General features: G+C 37.2%; 1 protein-coding gene across 2 annotated transcripts in view; it reads right to left on the reverse strand.

Moving 5' to 3' along the window:
• Nucleotides 1-17,594, reverse strand: part of LOC104146601 (potassium voltage-gated channel subfamily KQT member 1) — a 524,419-nt gene that overhangs the window by 414,217 nt on the left and 92,608 nt on the right. For both annotated transcript variants that reach the window (XM_009678697.2, XM_009678698.2), the window contains 2 exons: nucleotides 11,042-11,068; nucleotides 5,987-6,101 (listed from right to left, as the gene is read on the reverse strand). In XM_009678697.2, the coding sequence (XP_009676992.2) occupies nucleotides 5,987-6,101; nucleotides 11,042-11,068 (142 nt within the window). The remainder of the gene's footprint in view (nucleotides 1-5,986; nucleotides 6,102-11,041; nucleotides 11,069-17,594) is intronic.

A 17,594-nucleotide genomic window follows, 5' to 3' on the forward strand; every position in this document is an offset into this window, starting at 1 on the left:
TTAAATTCTGTCTTTTTCTTCCTCAAGAAGGGCTTAGATAGTCCAAGAATACCTTGTAGTGAAAGTCAATAGGACTTGCAGGTGACTGTCTTGCATTTCAGTCAAACCCCATATCCATCCCCAAAGGCTGTGTCACTTAACACAGGTAAAGCACATCTTAGCCATAATTCCAGTTTGAACAAGCTTTTGGGAGTGGCTGATCTTAAACGTTCCATCTAGGACCAAGATCCATTATTGTCTGTCCCCTGCTCTCATTCTGAATGTGCATTTCTCCTCTTTTCTTCCTTTTTGTCATGTACCAAATTTACACGTACTTTGAGAGGTTTTATTTGCATTTGTGTTGCCTATAGACAGAGATCAAGGATCAGCAACCTTATCTTCCTGCTCTTCTTGCAGGCCAGAATGACATCAGTTCTTTCCTCAGACACACAGTAATACATATAGTAGGCTGCATCAGATAGATATAACAGCCTTGCTGAAGATGGACACGGGACAAGTAAGACTTAACAAAAAAAGGAGAAATCACAGCCTGCCACTTGCTTAATCAGTGCCATTCAGAGTAATCTCTTACCACAACCTGTTACAAAGACATGGGAATTTGCCACGTATCCAGGTTTTACAAGCAGGCCAGGCTTTAAGTCACATTGTGTGCCTGATTCTATACCTGATTCTCTGGCTCAGAACATCTATATCCATACAGTAGGAAATTAGGAAGAAGGAGAGGCTTCATGGAGAAAGTCATGGAGAAAGAAGTGGCACCATACATTATGTTGAGGCACTGAGTCAAGCTGAATGAAAGATTCATCTTTAAATTGTTTGATATCACAACTTTTGCCAAAAAAAAAGGTGATATACAGAAAGCGCCCTGTGTTAGTGAGAAAGACAAAAGCAAGAAAAAAGTAATGTTTCAGTTCTAAAAATAACATACTCAAAATTTAGATCTCGGAACCTGCTCTAAACATATGATTTAATCTTGATCCTGTTACCAATGTATGCAGAAGATTAGTCCTAAAGATCAAGCAAATGTGCTGTAACTAGTCAAATACAATCTCTGTTTTTTTGTAGGTTTCATAGCACAGACAAAATATCACTTTACAATCTCTCCATGCACTGATGGAGTTATCTTCTAGTTGCTCAACAGAATTTGAAAATTGGGTGGGTAAGTAGATCATATATGACCAAGTAGTCTCAGCACTTATTGTCAAAAACAGAAAATCTACTACTCATCAACCAATTCCATTTAATCAAGTCTGACAGTATTTATGATGAAATAAATATAATAAAATATTCTTATTTCAACTTTGGACAACTCATCCAGTATAAATCAATGCAGCTCCACAACTACAAGAGATTTATACCCTTGAGAACGTAGGCCTGAGATATTCAGCAAGAACTTCAGACAGCCACAGAATTATATATGAAATATGATGCCTTTGTTCCCTAGCTCAGAGAGGTCGCATTTCTCTACAGTTTTACCTGGATCTCTGGAAACTGAAATATCATGCCAACTATCTAAAGCAGCTAAAGCAGCTTTACTTGTACAGAAAGCTATGTTACACTTGAGCTCAACTTGAAAACTTACTAGTTAGTTTTGTTTTTGATGGCATCTCCCCTTTTCTACCACAAGAATACACTTTCTCTAAGCTTGCATGGATCGCCAATAATAGAAATCTAATATTGGAAGTATTCACCACCGAAACCTGGGCAGTGCTGTAGCCCCCTTAACTGGGTTGCTCTCACTAAAGATACATTCTCAAATAGTGATATCAACAGTTTCCAGCCAACCTGATGGGTTTTACTGAGTAATCACTGTAGTTACTGTCAGAGATAGTGCATATGTGCAGGTTGATGCAACAGATGTTTGTCCAAGGCAGTTGGGCTCTAGGGCAGCAACTCCGATCTCGTGGGACAAAATCTGCCTTCCCACATAACCCTTTTGCACATGAGTCTTGATCAGACCAACACCAAAAGTAAAGGTTACGTTAGTCAGTGAATCTCTCTCCTGTCATCTGAGTAGCAGGAATTAAGAAGAATTTGCTGTTCGTGTTACAGAAAAACCCAAACATTACACCTGTAGGCCTGACATATCATGTTTAATAACCAATATGGTAGTTAACAGAGTTTAAAAAATGACCAGTTAGAGGCTTTGGAATAAAGATTTACTGTTAGACTGATCTAATAATTCATATGCTTGTTGAAGGCAAGGAAAACTTTGCCATTTGGCAGCTTGACAAAGTCACTCTTGACTTCACAAAGAAGTTCCTCATGTGAAATTTTCATCATCATAGTGTATTATCATTAGCTGTTATGCAAAAGCCATGTTTTCACATACTCTGCGTGAATATCTTTGGCCGAATTCTACTCTCAGAAGAATTTTTGTCTAATTCATTGACCGCACTGTGACTCTTGAATCAGGATTTGTCTCACTGTTATCGAATGTAATTCCTGCATGAGTTAAACCTACTTCTCTTACATAGTTCATTTCAAACAAACAACAATAACAAAAAAAGATAAAGCTGCTACTTAATGCCAGAGCACGAAACAATGTCCTCAGGTGAGCAAAGAGTAATTGTTCGTTCTAATCAGGTAAACAAGCAGAATGAAAGTGGAGCTCTTAATAGAAAACCAAAAAAATCTTTCCCCATCACAAATTCCAGGGCACACTACAACATTTACGAATGCTTACCTGCTCATACTTCCGCTAAAAGACAAATAAGAACATTAAGTATATCTAACGTTCAGGTAGAAGACCCATGCATATCACACAAATACAGTGTTAACATTTATCTCAATGTTTGTATTAGAAATGGCAGTTCACAAGAAGATCTGTAAGTAGGTTTGTTCTGTATTTGTCCAATGAGGATCACAATTTGCATAATGAAATATGACATTTCTACTTAGCAGTCAAGACACCTCATAGATTAGTGCATCCTTGTTTCAGTGGCACATTAAGTAGAAATTCAGGCTTATAAAAATGAAATCATCAGTGATAAAAGTGAAAACTGGCACATTAGACTTTAAAAGCATGAAACATTACATGAAATTCTAATTTGGCTTTATTTTTATGTAGTACCTATTGAACTTTATAGTACATCTATAACTTTTTTAGCCTTATGTTTTCTGTACATTTAAAGTTTAAACTTTATTTGAAGAATATTCAGAAGTTACAATTTTTATATACATATGTAGTATGGCTTAGAATTTAATAATTATTTTAGCAATTTTCTGTTACAAGCTCATGTGTATGTTCCATCTATACGTACCTGACATTCACATCAAGAACAAGTAATATTATATTATTTTAACATTGTAACATGTTATTTTAAACATTTTGAATATTTTAAATCTTTTCATGGGTATATTTCAACAGCTTTCTACCATTCCTTTTCACATTTCCCACCCAAGAGAGAAATACATTTAAACTCTAATATGAGCTGGAAAAGAAAGTACAGTCTGTGAGATGCACTATACAGAATAACATAAAATACCACCAATTTTCATGTCCTAAACAATAGAAATATTATAACTGTTCCTGTCCAAATGGAAAATCCCTTGCTGCACTACCAAAAAAAAAGCTCAATTTAAATGGAACAGTTTATAATTCTTTGATTTGAAGAAAGGCCTTGGGAAATTGGGATATTACAGCACAAAGGTATTCTGTATAAAAGCACATTATAATTACTATTGATTTAACATATGTATCATCTGCATGAGTTACCTGGAAGAAGGTAAGCATATAAGAGAAATAAAATATGTAAAAAGCAACACAACCACACTACAGACTGAAACAGCTTTATTTTCAAATTAATTCCAAATACCTTTATCTATATTTTTCCCTGATTGAAGACAAGCAGCATGATTTCAGAAATGTGTTGCAATTGGAAAATCCATCTCTTATAATAGTGGTTTTGAAGATATCTATATGAAAATATTCTTTTTAATCTCCCCGAAATATCTTCCAACATAATTGGGATTTTATTCAGCCCTCTGCAATACACTAGCAGAAGTGAAGAGTTGAATTTTCACAAAACCCTGATATCAGCTCATGATATTTCTCCTCCTATGCAGATATCTGGAAAAAAAAAATCTAAAACCTTCAAGGGTCTTTTAAATCTATTTTTTTCCTCCAGGAAATGCAAATTTCAGTGATTCTTTTAGATTCAGCTGCAGCTTCTCAGAGGGGGGAAAAAAAACCCAGCCACAAATCCAATTTTGTCTCCTACATGCACTGTCATGCGGTGTCTACACATAGCTTGCTTCTAACTGTTCCTTTCCTCCAAGGTCCTCTTGGAAGCCTGCTGCATGCTATATTAATTGCTCTGGTAGCCTGCTCCTAAATGTCATCTTTCCCAGTGAAAAGCCCTTCAGCCTCTCCCAAACCGGAAACAAATCCACTGAATTTTAGTCTGATGATAAATCTGTCATAGAGTGAACTCCGCTCACATTCAGGTGTAGAGAGCTTTCATCATACATCCACCCTGAGAAGCTAATACGAAATAGTCAAAAAATCAGGAAATCGCATTAATCTGAGCACAACTCCACTTTTCCTGTAAATCTCTGTGCCAGTTTCCTATTATACAGTAAGAATCAAATGAAACAAAAGGCATGCAAGTTTAATGTATAATATTCTTTTCTGTGTCCTGCATTTTTAAGAATTTTAGTATGCTGTATATTTTGTTAGATTGACAAACACATTGAACATTTATTTATTATTATTCTTTTAGGTAACTTTGCGCTAAAGTAGCATAAACATTTTCCCGCAGTGGAGTACCCATCAAATTATTGCTAGCCCAGTGAAGGGTGAAATACAGATCTGTGAATCTAACAGACACGATTGTGTTCTAAAATTCTTTTCCCATTACTGGAAAAAAATTCATATACAAAGTCTTTTCCAATGTAGTATCTAAGAGAAGTCAACCAAAGCTTATTTCAATTTTTAAAAAGCAATATGATACTCAAATATTTCCCAAAGAGTTTTCCCAGCAACTTTTCCATACTTTCTTTTGCAAATGTGGACATAGTCAAGTTTTTTCACTAACGTTAACATAAAATCCATACCACTAGTTAGACCTTCATGGGCTTGTATCAGTTGTACTGTGCTGTTAGGCCATACACTGCTGCTAACCCATGAGTTTTATTCACCAGTGTTGTTTGTGTCAGTTCACGCATATAAGATAAAACCCTAGGATGATATCCGGATGCTCTGAACCTTCCAGTCCTTGCTGTATCCTCTAATGCTCTGCTTCACATTTGAAATTTACTCCAGAGTCCCTAACCCCAGTACTGAAATTGTACATTATAGAAACAAAAGCATCAACATTACTCAAGACCCCATCAAAAGACAATAATACAGAGGCATCCTGTATGTAGATAACACACTTCTTTCAAGGAATACCATCACAGGCATTTGCTGAACTCGAGACAAGCAACGTGACAGATCATTCAACAACTGCAGTGAACTTGCAACAACGTGGATGTTCTGTTTCGGCCAATCCAGACACCATCAGTATCTCTTTAATAATTCTACTTTCAAATTTTTGGAATATCATTTCCTTACAAGAGTGCCTACTTTGTCAAAACGTTACACTTAGTGTAGCTTTTCTGTATTTACACATGACCATGTCATTCAATATTACATATATTATGAGATCTTGAGAGATTAGACTGAATCAGAACTCTGCAAAGTATAAATCTACCTGGGAAATACAATCTCAGGAACCATTTTATCTGCCATAAAATGTAAAGCAAGACACATGCCAAAATTGCCAGCCACCCATCACAGAGGAATTCTTCTCTTTCCTATCTCCCTTGAACTTAAAAACCCAACTTGCAGCCTACAGAAATAGTCACATACAGTTACATAAGACCAAGCTTGTAATAGCTTCAGGTGTAGCCAGCCAAAGAATATCACTCTTATCAGTGATGAGCCTTCCTCACCATTAACAGCCATTTATATTATCGAGTAAAAAGCTATTTTTCCACTTACTGTGCCACATCAGATACAGCTGGCAGCGGTGACTCTTCTGATACAAGGTCGATGTCATCGATGAAACTGTTGGCCCGTGACATTTCATGGGGGTTCCCTTCCACACGTCTTTTTACTGCACAGATAATTCAAAGAAGTCATAGCACATTAGGAAGGCAACATATATAAGTGCCTTCCCTTGCCTATAATATTCTACTACAGATCAAAGAAGATATGTCTCATATGGGACATGGCTTTCTTTTTTTGTCAGAATCAGTGAAAATGATACTTATAACATATATTCTGTACAAAAATCTATATTTGTATGTACAGGTCATATACACAGGATTTTATTCTTGAGGGTTGCCCTCAGTGTAAGCAGAAACTCACTGTTTCTAAAAAGCTCACTGCAGACTATGAAGGAAGACAACGGCCAGCCTAGGAAGGAGCTCACTTAGAGACTGCAAAACAGGCAGAAGTGCAGCTAGCCCTGTAACTGATGAAAAATACTTATATTTCAAAAAGCACCAAATCTGGTGTCCATTTCCATTAAACACAGAGGCTGACTTCTTCCACTATAAATGGGAAGTATGTGTGTCTTTCTGAGTTTATTTGCATGAATATTCATAAACAATTGCTGCATTAAAAAGTCTATTATATTTAATTCAAAATTATGAAGTAAAACTAGCTTAAATTGCTGTGATCTAAAACAGCACATTTGTCATGACTTCTAGTGATTCTAACAGTTTCTAATGAAGTTCTCTAGTCTATTTTAATTTTGATCATTCTTGAAGGCTCTGCTGGCAGGGTAACTCAGAAAAAGCATGGGATGATGCAAATACAATTCAAGGGTCGGGGGAAAAGATAAATGTTTCTGGGGGGTGGAATCACTAAAAATAAGTGCGATAAGTAAAACAAATAAAAGACTTGTGTCACTTCCATGCATATGCTGTGATAGGGGGAAAAAAAAAACCAAAACACAAACCACACAACAGAAATGAGAAAGACTGCCTCCTAGAAAATCAAATTACTGAAGTCCCAAGTTAGTACTAAAGCACCACTTTAGCTGGACTACATTCAAGCTAAACACTAAAGCATTCTGCATCAGAGCTTACTGTTGGAAGAGCTATAGCATAAATGGCAAAGAGTGAAAATGAAGTCTATAGAATACAATTTTTTCTAATTTGGCTACAGAAGAGCTTCTCCTAGAAGTGCTGTCCTTGAGTGTCAGTGTTGAGCAGAAAGCACAGGTCTGAGGCTCGTAACATTTGGGTGGTGATATTGTAAGACTGCTTTCTCCTCGCACACTGGTCACTGGTCTCTCTCAGAACCACCTGACTGATATTGGAGTCCATTTGGATTATTGGTTCGTGAAGTATTAAGCCACCACAAAGCAGTTCAGGATTTATTCATGTAACCCTAATAATAAAATCTATTTAATGCTAAGTCTCTCTATGCTTTTACCACTCTAAGTTCTGTGTGAACCCCGCTTTAAAAGATTAACTCTTTAATACTTTAACTTTTTCCTGTCCATGATTCTAGACATTAATGTTAATAGTAACCACAAGTGTCATGCCTGTTGCTCTAAATATTTTTCTGTCTTTAAGGGGACTGCCACAGTTGTGAGCTGTTATCTTGACAGAAACCCTTTCTTGAAGTAACTCATTTTCTGAGGTAACCATCATTTGCACTGAGTAAACTTCCACAATTCACTTCAACAGAAATGTTGGGTGATAAATCAAGATTCCCCAAAAATCACACAAAAAGCAAACAACACCTTTTTGAGTGCCAGGAAGCTGTGAGATTCTGAACAGTTAAGTAATTCATAATAATCATTCACAGTAACTCTTCCATTTTGAAGAAACCTCAAACACTAAAACACATTCAATATATGGCAGCAATGATTTCCAGGAGTAAAATCTGAAGTTGTAAGGTCCAGCTATTACATACGGTAAGTTTTTAACAGCTTTTACTCAAGCCAGAACAACTGTATCTTCCTTCCCTGCATTTATTTCAATAAGCTTTCATTTTCCACCCTAGCTTTAGGGATACGAACACCTAATTGTTGTTGTTGTTGTTGTTGCAGAAGAGCAGGGAGAGGAGGCAGGGACACATGGAGGAAAGAGAAGAGAAGCTCTTTCCAAGGGCTACTGACAATATGAAGCAGCTGTTCCTGTTCAGATAAAGAATTTATAATCTTTTCTGAGCATGAGCAGCAAGTAAAAAATACAGAATGGCACCTAGTGTAGTATAATGAATACCAATGAATGCCATAGACTTCGGACTCCACGAAACAGAACAACAACTCAGAAAAATGAAACAGCCAAAGGAAATCTAAATTTCATAAACCTCTGTATTTTTCTCTTTAGTGTCAACTTCTAAAATGGTGAATATGTATAATAAACACCCACATGTGACTCAGAGCCATGGTCATCCTTAAATAGGCAACAGTGCCTCCTTATAACTGGGATAAAATAACCACAAAGATTTTGCACTATTCTGTTTCTAGATAAAGCATGAGGGATAGGAGAATGGGGAGAGGAGCAGGTCCCTTCAGAAACCTGCTCTATCATCAATTCACCTACTGTAAAAACCTCCAACTTATTGTCTATTAGGAGGGTTTTTTTCATATTCACTAAAAAAGGAAAGCAAATTTAAAGATAATTCATGTCTTTCCCACGGAATATTATACTTGCTAAAAGTCTGCAGACAGGAAGCAAAGGGTAAGCTAAACCAGTGTTCAACCAAAGTAGTAAAAAGATTAACGTTCAGAGAGCAGTGGTGAGGATAAGGTATCTTTCTCTATCACATGGAAGCAAGGGTGGGGGGCTTTATGTTCATTTGAGGTTTTATTTATTTGTTTTTAAACAAAACATTATCAAAAGGGGACTTAAAGAGACCAAAACTAAATCCCAATCTATTGCTTCAATGCCGCTTTTCTTTTTAAATTACTTTTACCTACTTCCACTTTTCTTTTTCTTTTTTTTATTAGGAAAAAGGCTTTATATTAGTGCTCAAAAAGCTATTCGGTATAAAATAACTCTGAAATGAAATTAGATGTGAAAGAAAAGTAACAAGATAGCATTTTATACCATGTAATGTATTTTTACCACTGTTATATCCTTTGCAAGAACTCAGTAAGGACGGTAAGAACCAACAACAAAAACAGTAGGATTAAGCACCAATCTATAACTAGCTGCTTGATTTACATTTACATAGCTGTAATGGAAATAAAACGCAGTTTCTTTCCATTTTTCCTGAACCACTGACAAAATAAAAAACAAAAGAAAGAAAACGCTCACAACTCCCCACGTCTCTAGTTTTTCTTTTCATTGAATTCAGCTGGACCTGGCACATCATCAAAATTATTGTAACAACTAGTCCGCTTTATAAGCTTTAATAAAACTTTTCTTTGGAAATCAATCCAAATGAAATATTAAAGTAAAGAACTAACTTCATCTGTGGATCAAACTACATGTTCAACAATGGGAAACAAAGCAAGTTTACCAGTTTCTTTACAGTGAGACCAAGTGAAATTTTTTTTAAAGGTGCACAAAACCTATTTTCTGACATGACACAGATATTCAATAACGTTTTAAGTTTCTAAATCCCCTATGCATTTGAAGAGAAAACTGCTTTGCACACTTAATCAACAGTACATTTCGCTATTTAATTTGTTCCCACAGCAATTATTACTTTAAAAGAATGTGCCTGCACAGAATACCTTATGGGTGAAAGGACACCGGGGAGGGACTCTTAATTTTTGTTCATTCACACTCCATGACATGTCTAAACTAGGAACTTCTGCTTTCTTTACAGTCTATAGAGAGAGAAAGAAAGCAAATCTCTGAAAAGTGATTCTGTCAACCCAGTCTCAGACACCTGCATTAAGCTTATAATGCACATATCTTGCTTCCATGTATAAGGTAGGTTGGGTCAATCTAACCTAAATGTTGCCATTGCCAGTTAACGGCTTACTGGCTTTCAAATCGGAAGTCACCTGTTAAAGCATTCCCTCTAATAACACTGGGCTGTACTAAAAAAAAAAAAAGGAAAAGAAAAGAAAAGAAAAGAAAGTGTCTTCAATTTGCTATTACGCCTCAGCAGCCAAACGGTGTTCAAGCTCAACTAAGCAGTTCTACTGGAAGAATCAGGCAAAACATATCACTAGCACAGACTGAATCACTTCTTTATGAAAATTTTACATTTGAGAGATTTTCTTCGTTATTATTGTGGAACTGAAGTGTCAGGAGAGCGCTCAGTCAGTACAAGACTAAATTCTTACTTTAGTTCATTGACACTTCCATCAAAATGTTCAAAATCAGGCATTTGAAGCTAAGATTTTAAATCCATACTAGGTTCTCAAATGTAAGCCACTTGCAAATACCGAGATACTGAGATTGTCTCATACACAATTCAGAGCTTGAAACAAAAACAAGCCACAAGTTCAAAAAACAAGCCACCTTAGGTATCTAATTTTAGCCATCTAAATTTACTGTCATAAGCAATACGATTGATACCGTCGTTCCTACGTGTTCCCCCTGAATTCAATTTTGCTCACAGACCCGCAGGAATCAGGCCAAACTGAATCAAAGAGCCTAATATACAGCAGAATAGAAATAAAAGAGCAACTGAAGTAAGAGTAATAAGAGAAGTAAGCAGAGTAACAAGAGTAAGCCCACATTTGCTGCAAACATATTGCTAAGTATATGCAAAAAATGCCATATGCTGTTACTGCTGTACTTAGTAACATGTTCCGCTGTAAGTGTTTTAGATAAACTTCAACATCTGGCATCCTGCATATCTGATTTAAAACAATCAGCACTCAAAATACACTAATGCTGAATTTATTTGTTGTACATTCTTTTGTTTAGATAAGCCTGCAGGCCAAATGATGCACTGACTTACACTCCATGGAACCATAATCACTCATTGCACACCTAGTGGGACAGCACGGAGGTGTAAAGGAGTGCCAGCAGATAATTCAAAATCACAGAGGTATGCAACACTGGAAAACATGCAGAGAGAAAACAACAAAAGCCACTTTTGAATGCATATGAAGATCCTGTAACCTACCTGACTGCCTGAACATCCTTGTAAGACCTAGCAAACAAGAAGGATGCAACATGTTCACACAATAAAACAATAAAAATTGTTTTCTACCTATCATTAATACAGAACTACTTTTAAAAAAGTACAGTCAATACAAAACCAGTGCTTTTTAAAGTTTTTTTTAATGAAACATATTGGCCTAGATGATTTGTATAGTGAGCAAATGTCCATACCACCAAGCCTGTACACGCTTGGCATTAATTGACAAGCAGGTTTGTTGATAGATTCAGAAAGTGGTCAGGGACCAATTGCACATGGAAGCTCAAGTACCCCCTCACACTCAGATACGACCTGTCAAAAGAGAACCAGAGATTAATGTAGCATAGTAGAGAAGCATGCACTTTCAGTGCCACCTAGTCAGATAGCGAGCTGTTACTTCCACCGTGCCCAGTTTAGCCCTTTTTGAAAGCACTAAGAAAGGATTTTCCGTGCCAATTTAATCTAAACAAATTCATTGGATTTTTTTTTAAGGTCTACTGATTGTGCCGTTATAAATGACAAAAGCATTAACAATAAGCTAAAACCATGAAAACATGGAGCAAAGCAAGAAGGTAGAGCTACTATTACAGCAGTTTTAACTTCTAGATTTCTGGCTATATTTTGCCCAGCATTTTTTTCATTTTTCCTCATGGGAACGACCCACAATAGAAAGCTAGAGGAAATTGCTTTCATTTCCATGTCAGTAAAATTAAAATTTACTCCAAAATAATATCAGATGTTATTGTTTTGAAATAGTGCTAAATACAGCTAACTGTAAATGAGCTGGAGTCATTCACCATCATTTAGTCATGTAACATGCTGTCCTGTAACATGAATATTTACTGTATGACTAGGTGGATGGTCCAAACCTGTATGCATCCATCTGACCTCCTACCTTTCTCAGGAGAAAGCGAATGGCAGTTGAGGATTACGTACAACTCTGCCAGCCTGGTATCTTCTTCCATGGCTACGCATAACCCAGTCCCCACTTGTCACAACAAAATTTACCTCTAAGGCCTTTTGCCCTCCATCTTACTACAAAAACCAGTCCATCTTCTGGAGTACCTTTGACCAGAAGACTCAAAAGATAAGTAACTGAGAAAAAGAAGGCCATACTGAACGCTAAAAGGGGTTCTCACTCTCAAGAGACAGGAGATTTTTTTGGATTACTCTGTTTAAGATACAGCGACTATTCACATATCTCAGTGCAATTATCCTTCTCAGGTTCCTATGCAGACACAAAAGTGAATGTTGACCTCTTTTTTTTAAATAGTTCTTCTTTTTGTGTCTTTTTCCTGCAAAGAGTAAATAACATCTTTTTTCTTATCAAAACTATTTCTAAAGGTAGAAGAGCAGGCATCCCAACCCAGTCAAAAGAATCTGGTTGCTATGGATAGTACTATGGGCTAAGATTGGGCCAGGGTGACATAAAATGGAATTTCCCAGTTAAGTGGTGGTGGTGGGGTGCATCCAGAGAAACCCAAGGGGTAAATTGCACAGAAGCTACAGGTAGGCTCTGAAATGTGCCACACAGCAGCAGGCAGCAACAGCAGGACTCTGACAGCAGAGTAGTTTCAAGTAAGTGAGAGCAGTTGGAAAAAGAATGCTTCTCCAACAGAAACGCAAAACACCTACTTATCTTAAGGACGTCCCAATCCTTGAGGTTATGCTTTTTCACGTGAGGGCAGCAGATGCCTCACTTCCTCAAACATCGCCTAGTACAAATTTGCTCTCCAGCTTGATTCTTCTTAACATATCTCTATTGGCGGCTCAGCTCCTCTGGACAAAAATCGACCTTGTGATCAACAAGAAATCCCTGGATCATAGTCTTCAGAGCCAGCGAAGTCGCTTGTTTCCTATAAGGACCCTCCCAAAGCGTTTGCAGAGAGGAGCTTTTTCTTCCCCTTCTGTTTATCCTTCTTTGCAGGCCTCCTAGCTCAATACCACACAGTCTGGCATTAAAAACTTCAACAAGGCAAACATGCAGAGTCACAGAACACTGTGGAGCAGCTCCACTTCTGCCAGTCGCTCACATTTGCCATAAATGCTCAGGAGCTGAAACAGCACAGAATCAGCTGCCAACATCTATTCCCAGCAGTGAGCTACTTTTCTAGCATACATCAGCTCCAAATGCTGCCATGAGCAGCACCGCTGAATGCAATTTGTCTTGTTAAGATTCTTTCCTAAAGGACAGCAAGAAAACAGCATCTGTCAATATTCTACAACAAAGTGTTTTGACTTATTTCAGCTTTGACAGGCATTTCATTTCCTCTTTTCCGAAGTATCAGTCAAGTTCCTTTCACTTATCTGAGACAATCACCCTGCCCATAGACATTTTCAAAATGTTTTTTCAGAGCTGGAGATGCCATCTACAGCTTGCACAGGTTCAGGTATCAGCTGTCCGTGACTAAATTAAAAACACCCAGTTACTAATGCATCTAACTTTTTAAGGCAAGCAAAACATGTATTTGATTGTTGGTTCAATAATTCCGGAGAAGAAAGTCTACAGTGAGAACATTCAGAGAAAATATAAGACAAAAATAGCTTTGAAAGTGATCCTTCTCCACTGCTTTTTTAATTATTTTTACAGGACAAGAAGAACTTGACCTTAAAATGAAACAATTAATAGCCAGTGAAATGTAATTTGGCAGCTTGTTAGCTCTGCGGGGAGAGCTCTTAACACATACAAACAAAAGAGTTACACATAGGGAACATATCATGCAATATAAATATATAGAGTTACTTTCCATTATGGGATTCAGAACTGCCATTATAGTAAAAATGTTTATTTTAAAAAGGAAATACAGTTTTTAGCGTGGCTATTAGAGAAAATAAACCAGTTTGAAAACATTTTTATTTTTCATGACTGTTAATGTTCAAAGAATACAAATTGCAGTGACAGTAAAATTAGAAATATCATCCGAATAGCTGTCAATGTTTTGACTCACAAGAACACACAAATTAATTATTGCAGGTACAGTGAAATATATCACATAATTATTTGCTGGCCTAATACAGTTTTGTTTCATACAACTGAATTCTTGTAAAACAATTTCCTATTCACTAGCAGTTAATTATGAATTCAAGAAATACAACATTGTTACCAATCTGCTTATTCTCTATTGTCTGGAAACGGACTCTAAATTAAAGTAAACATTATCAGTAGAGGGAATAATTACAATATTTGTCCTAAAACTCAAAAAACAAGCCCAGAAAAAAAAAAAACTTAGCCATTGACTGAATTAAATCAAAACTATTCCAACCTAAAACACAAACAAATTATTTCCTTTTTTTTTTTTCCATCTGGAATGTACAAGGTTATTAAAAAAAATGGATTTGAATGTGTCCTGCAGCCACTGAGGCTTCGGTGACCTTGATTCGCATCTGGCATCAGGCCATGGTTTCACGTGAAAATCACAGGGACAGTGACAAATACAGACAGATGTAAGCAAGCAAACAAGCTTATTGCTCAACCTCGTCTTCCTCTCTGGGAGAGGATTTATGGACCAGAGGATGAAAAAGCTCACTCCTGGAAACACTTCTGTTTGACCAAACCACTCTCCCAATAAAATGCATCCCCATGGAGCAAAAGTGTCCTGTTTGAAAAGATGTGCAATCAAGCCCTGAAAACCAGAGAACAGATACAGCTGCCAGTGCTGAGACTGCTAATCGTGAGGGTCAGCATACTATGAACCAACAGCAGATTATGCCTGTCCCAGTATGTGAGAAATCCAAATGAATCTTGAACTTGAGGAGTAACTTGACCAGGGTCAACATCTTCAGAGAAAGTAGATAATACACAAATCATGACACAAAGTGTCTCCTTAACCCATCAGAGTTACAAGGCCTTGATTCCATCACCGTTTCTTTAAGCAATCGATCTTTGCCATAGTATTGAGGGCTGAGACAAAGTCATCTTTGTCTTGGGTATAAGTGACACAAAGCTCAAGATTATCAAGTTGTCACTGTCATTGAGCTTTTGTTTTATCAGAGTTGACTTTTCTATATATACACACAGGTACAGATGTTGAACCGTAACAGAGTGAGTGGGGGAAAAAAAAGACTTCCATGGTACTATTTTGATTTCTGGCCAGAGATTTTCCCTTTGTTTTAAAAAAATACATAGTACAAGTTATTGTCTTAACATCACTATTGATTTCAGTGTATTGTGAAGACAACAGAAACTGTGACTAGTACAATCATCTTTGTGCCTGGCAGCACTGCGTGTCTAATGAGAAGTTCTGCTATTTGTTTGAAAGCAGAACAGAACACAATATTTCCTTCAGTGTTCTTGCAAGTGAGAGACTAGACCCTGAGTGGAACCTGAATAAATAATTTGCCAAATCCAAACAGTGATTCCGAACTTCTATCCTCTGCTTTTTAATACATACTAGGAACAGATAACTGGGTCAAGACAGTTCTTGGGTCAAGTTTTTCAGGTAGCAAAAAACATGCCCAGAAAATTCTTTATATGTTACTCATTTGTTTTTTAAATAAACTGGTAGACATACTTTTAGCTGAAACTAGAAAAAAGAAATTGCTCAGGACAGAAGTTTTCCTGGGGAAAAAATTTCAGCTCTGGCAAACATTTTCAAAAGTACTTTCTTCATAAAACATTTTAGCCTGCTGAGGAATACCATCCCCTTTTCATGGCACATCAAATACTTGACAGTTTCACTACCTTAAAGGATTGTCTCTGAATCACTTCAGTTTGATTTTCACCACAATATATTCTATAATCCCTTGCTGTTGCCTCAGTGTTGAGAAGGACCTTTCTTTGAGGTTCATACCATATTCCTGGACTTATATCCAGTATGTAGAGCCAAAAGCCCACCTGACTTTAGTCTGTGCTCTGTCTTCACCATAAGAAGGTTGGTTTTTGAAAACAAATAGAGGTATTTTCTTCCAAGATCATTTATATTGAATTTAAAATTGAATTAGAATAGAACAGGTAGTACCACTTCTAGCTTTGCCTCAGGCAAATGCCAGAGACACAGGCTACATCATTTCTGATACGGCTTTTTGACTACGCGTTCATCAGTGACTCAGGGTGCTGGCTGTTCTGCTTCATCCATTGAATCCAGGCAAAATAAATGCTTCACTACACATTGTTTTTGCAGACCTATAAGTGGAGGGGGAGCAGGACTTCATGGTTATTCAAATGGAAACATGTCATCCTGGGATAGTTTGCAACTTTGAATATCAGGTGTAACAGAAAACTGCTGGTTTTTTTCCTAACATCAGACAACAGCAGATAAAGGCAAAGATCTGTATTATGCACTACCTGATCTCCAGAAGTGAAGAGCAGATACACAAAGACAGGTCAGGTTTATGGTGCTACCCTTTCCAGCAATCTGAAGCTGTGGGACTTGAAGTCTGAGATGGTGTCCAAGAATTCCTAGCAAGTTTTCCTCAGTAAATTTATTCATGTGGATTTGAGTACGTGACAGTGAATTTGCCTACCCAGATTTTAGTAGGGATCTGAATGTGCATTTGTCCAGTTAATGGAAAATTGCTGTGGTGGCCTCAAACACTGTTGATATTGCTGTGAAAAGGAAACACTGGTGAAGCCCCACACAGCAAAGCCCTTAGAGGGGAGGTTATGAGTAAATGTAATTTTATCACAATAAATCTTTAGAGACAAATGTTACAAAGTCTGTGAATAAAGGCATAGGCCAAGGGGTAAATTCCTTCTATTGAGGATGATGGGAAGACACTTAGATTATGATTGGAAAGCATTAAGACCTAAGATTTTCCACTGTCATTTGGACTCCTGACATCATAAATGCTGCTGACTGTGGGTCAGAAGACTTCCTGCATTTTGTTTTCAGGCCAGCAGTGAAAAGTTAAGACCGTCGTCTTCTTCCACCATTTACGCTGATGCTCTTGCACTGTTACCTTCTCATGCTGAGTGCTATCTTTACTTTTCCTGTGCTGATGGAAGAAAATCCCCAAACCACCCCTCCAAAAGCCACACCTGCTGAGTTGGCTTTCAAGTCATGAATGCCCAAATGTTCTCTGATCCAGGTTTGGAAGTCATCCTTTTGAAGCATATATTTAAACTAGGTTGAAGTCACACACGAAGGGAAGATCTAGCCGCTCAGTTCACAGTGCTGACCATTTCCTGCTTTGAAAAGGTTGTTGTGACGATATGAGGTCTGTTTGTTAGCATGGTGCAGGGAGCATCCCCTGGAAAAGCACCTGCTTCTGTTACTCCCAGATCCTATCATCACTCTCATCCGATATTCTAAGGGATTCACAATTGAAACTCTCTCCCTCTTAAATTAAAAAAAAACAAAAACAAAAAACAAACCACCCTCCACTCTCAGGTTCTTATCAATTGGGAACAGTCATCACAACATACTTAGCTACTTGATGTCTAACAAGTTAAATGAGCTGGCAGCATAGAGATGAATACTCACTGTTATTTACACTGGAGCTGCATCAGCAACTTCTCAAATGAGATCACTGAAGTCAAAGAGAGTCTTTCTATGACAATTCCTTCATTTGACATAGCTAATACCTTAGCTTCCTTTGG

This window comes from Struthio camelus, chromosome 1, assembly GCF_040807025.1.
Source record: "Struthio camelus isolate bStrCam1 chromosome 1, bStrCam1.hap1, whole genome shotgun sequence".
NCBI lineage: Eukaryota > Metazoa > Chordata > Aves > Struthioniformes > Struthionidae > Struthio > Struthio camelus.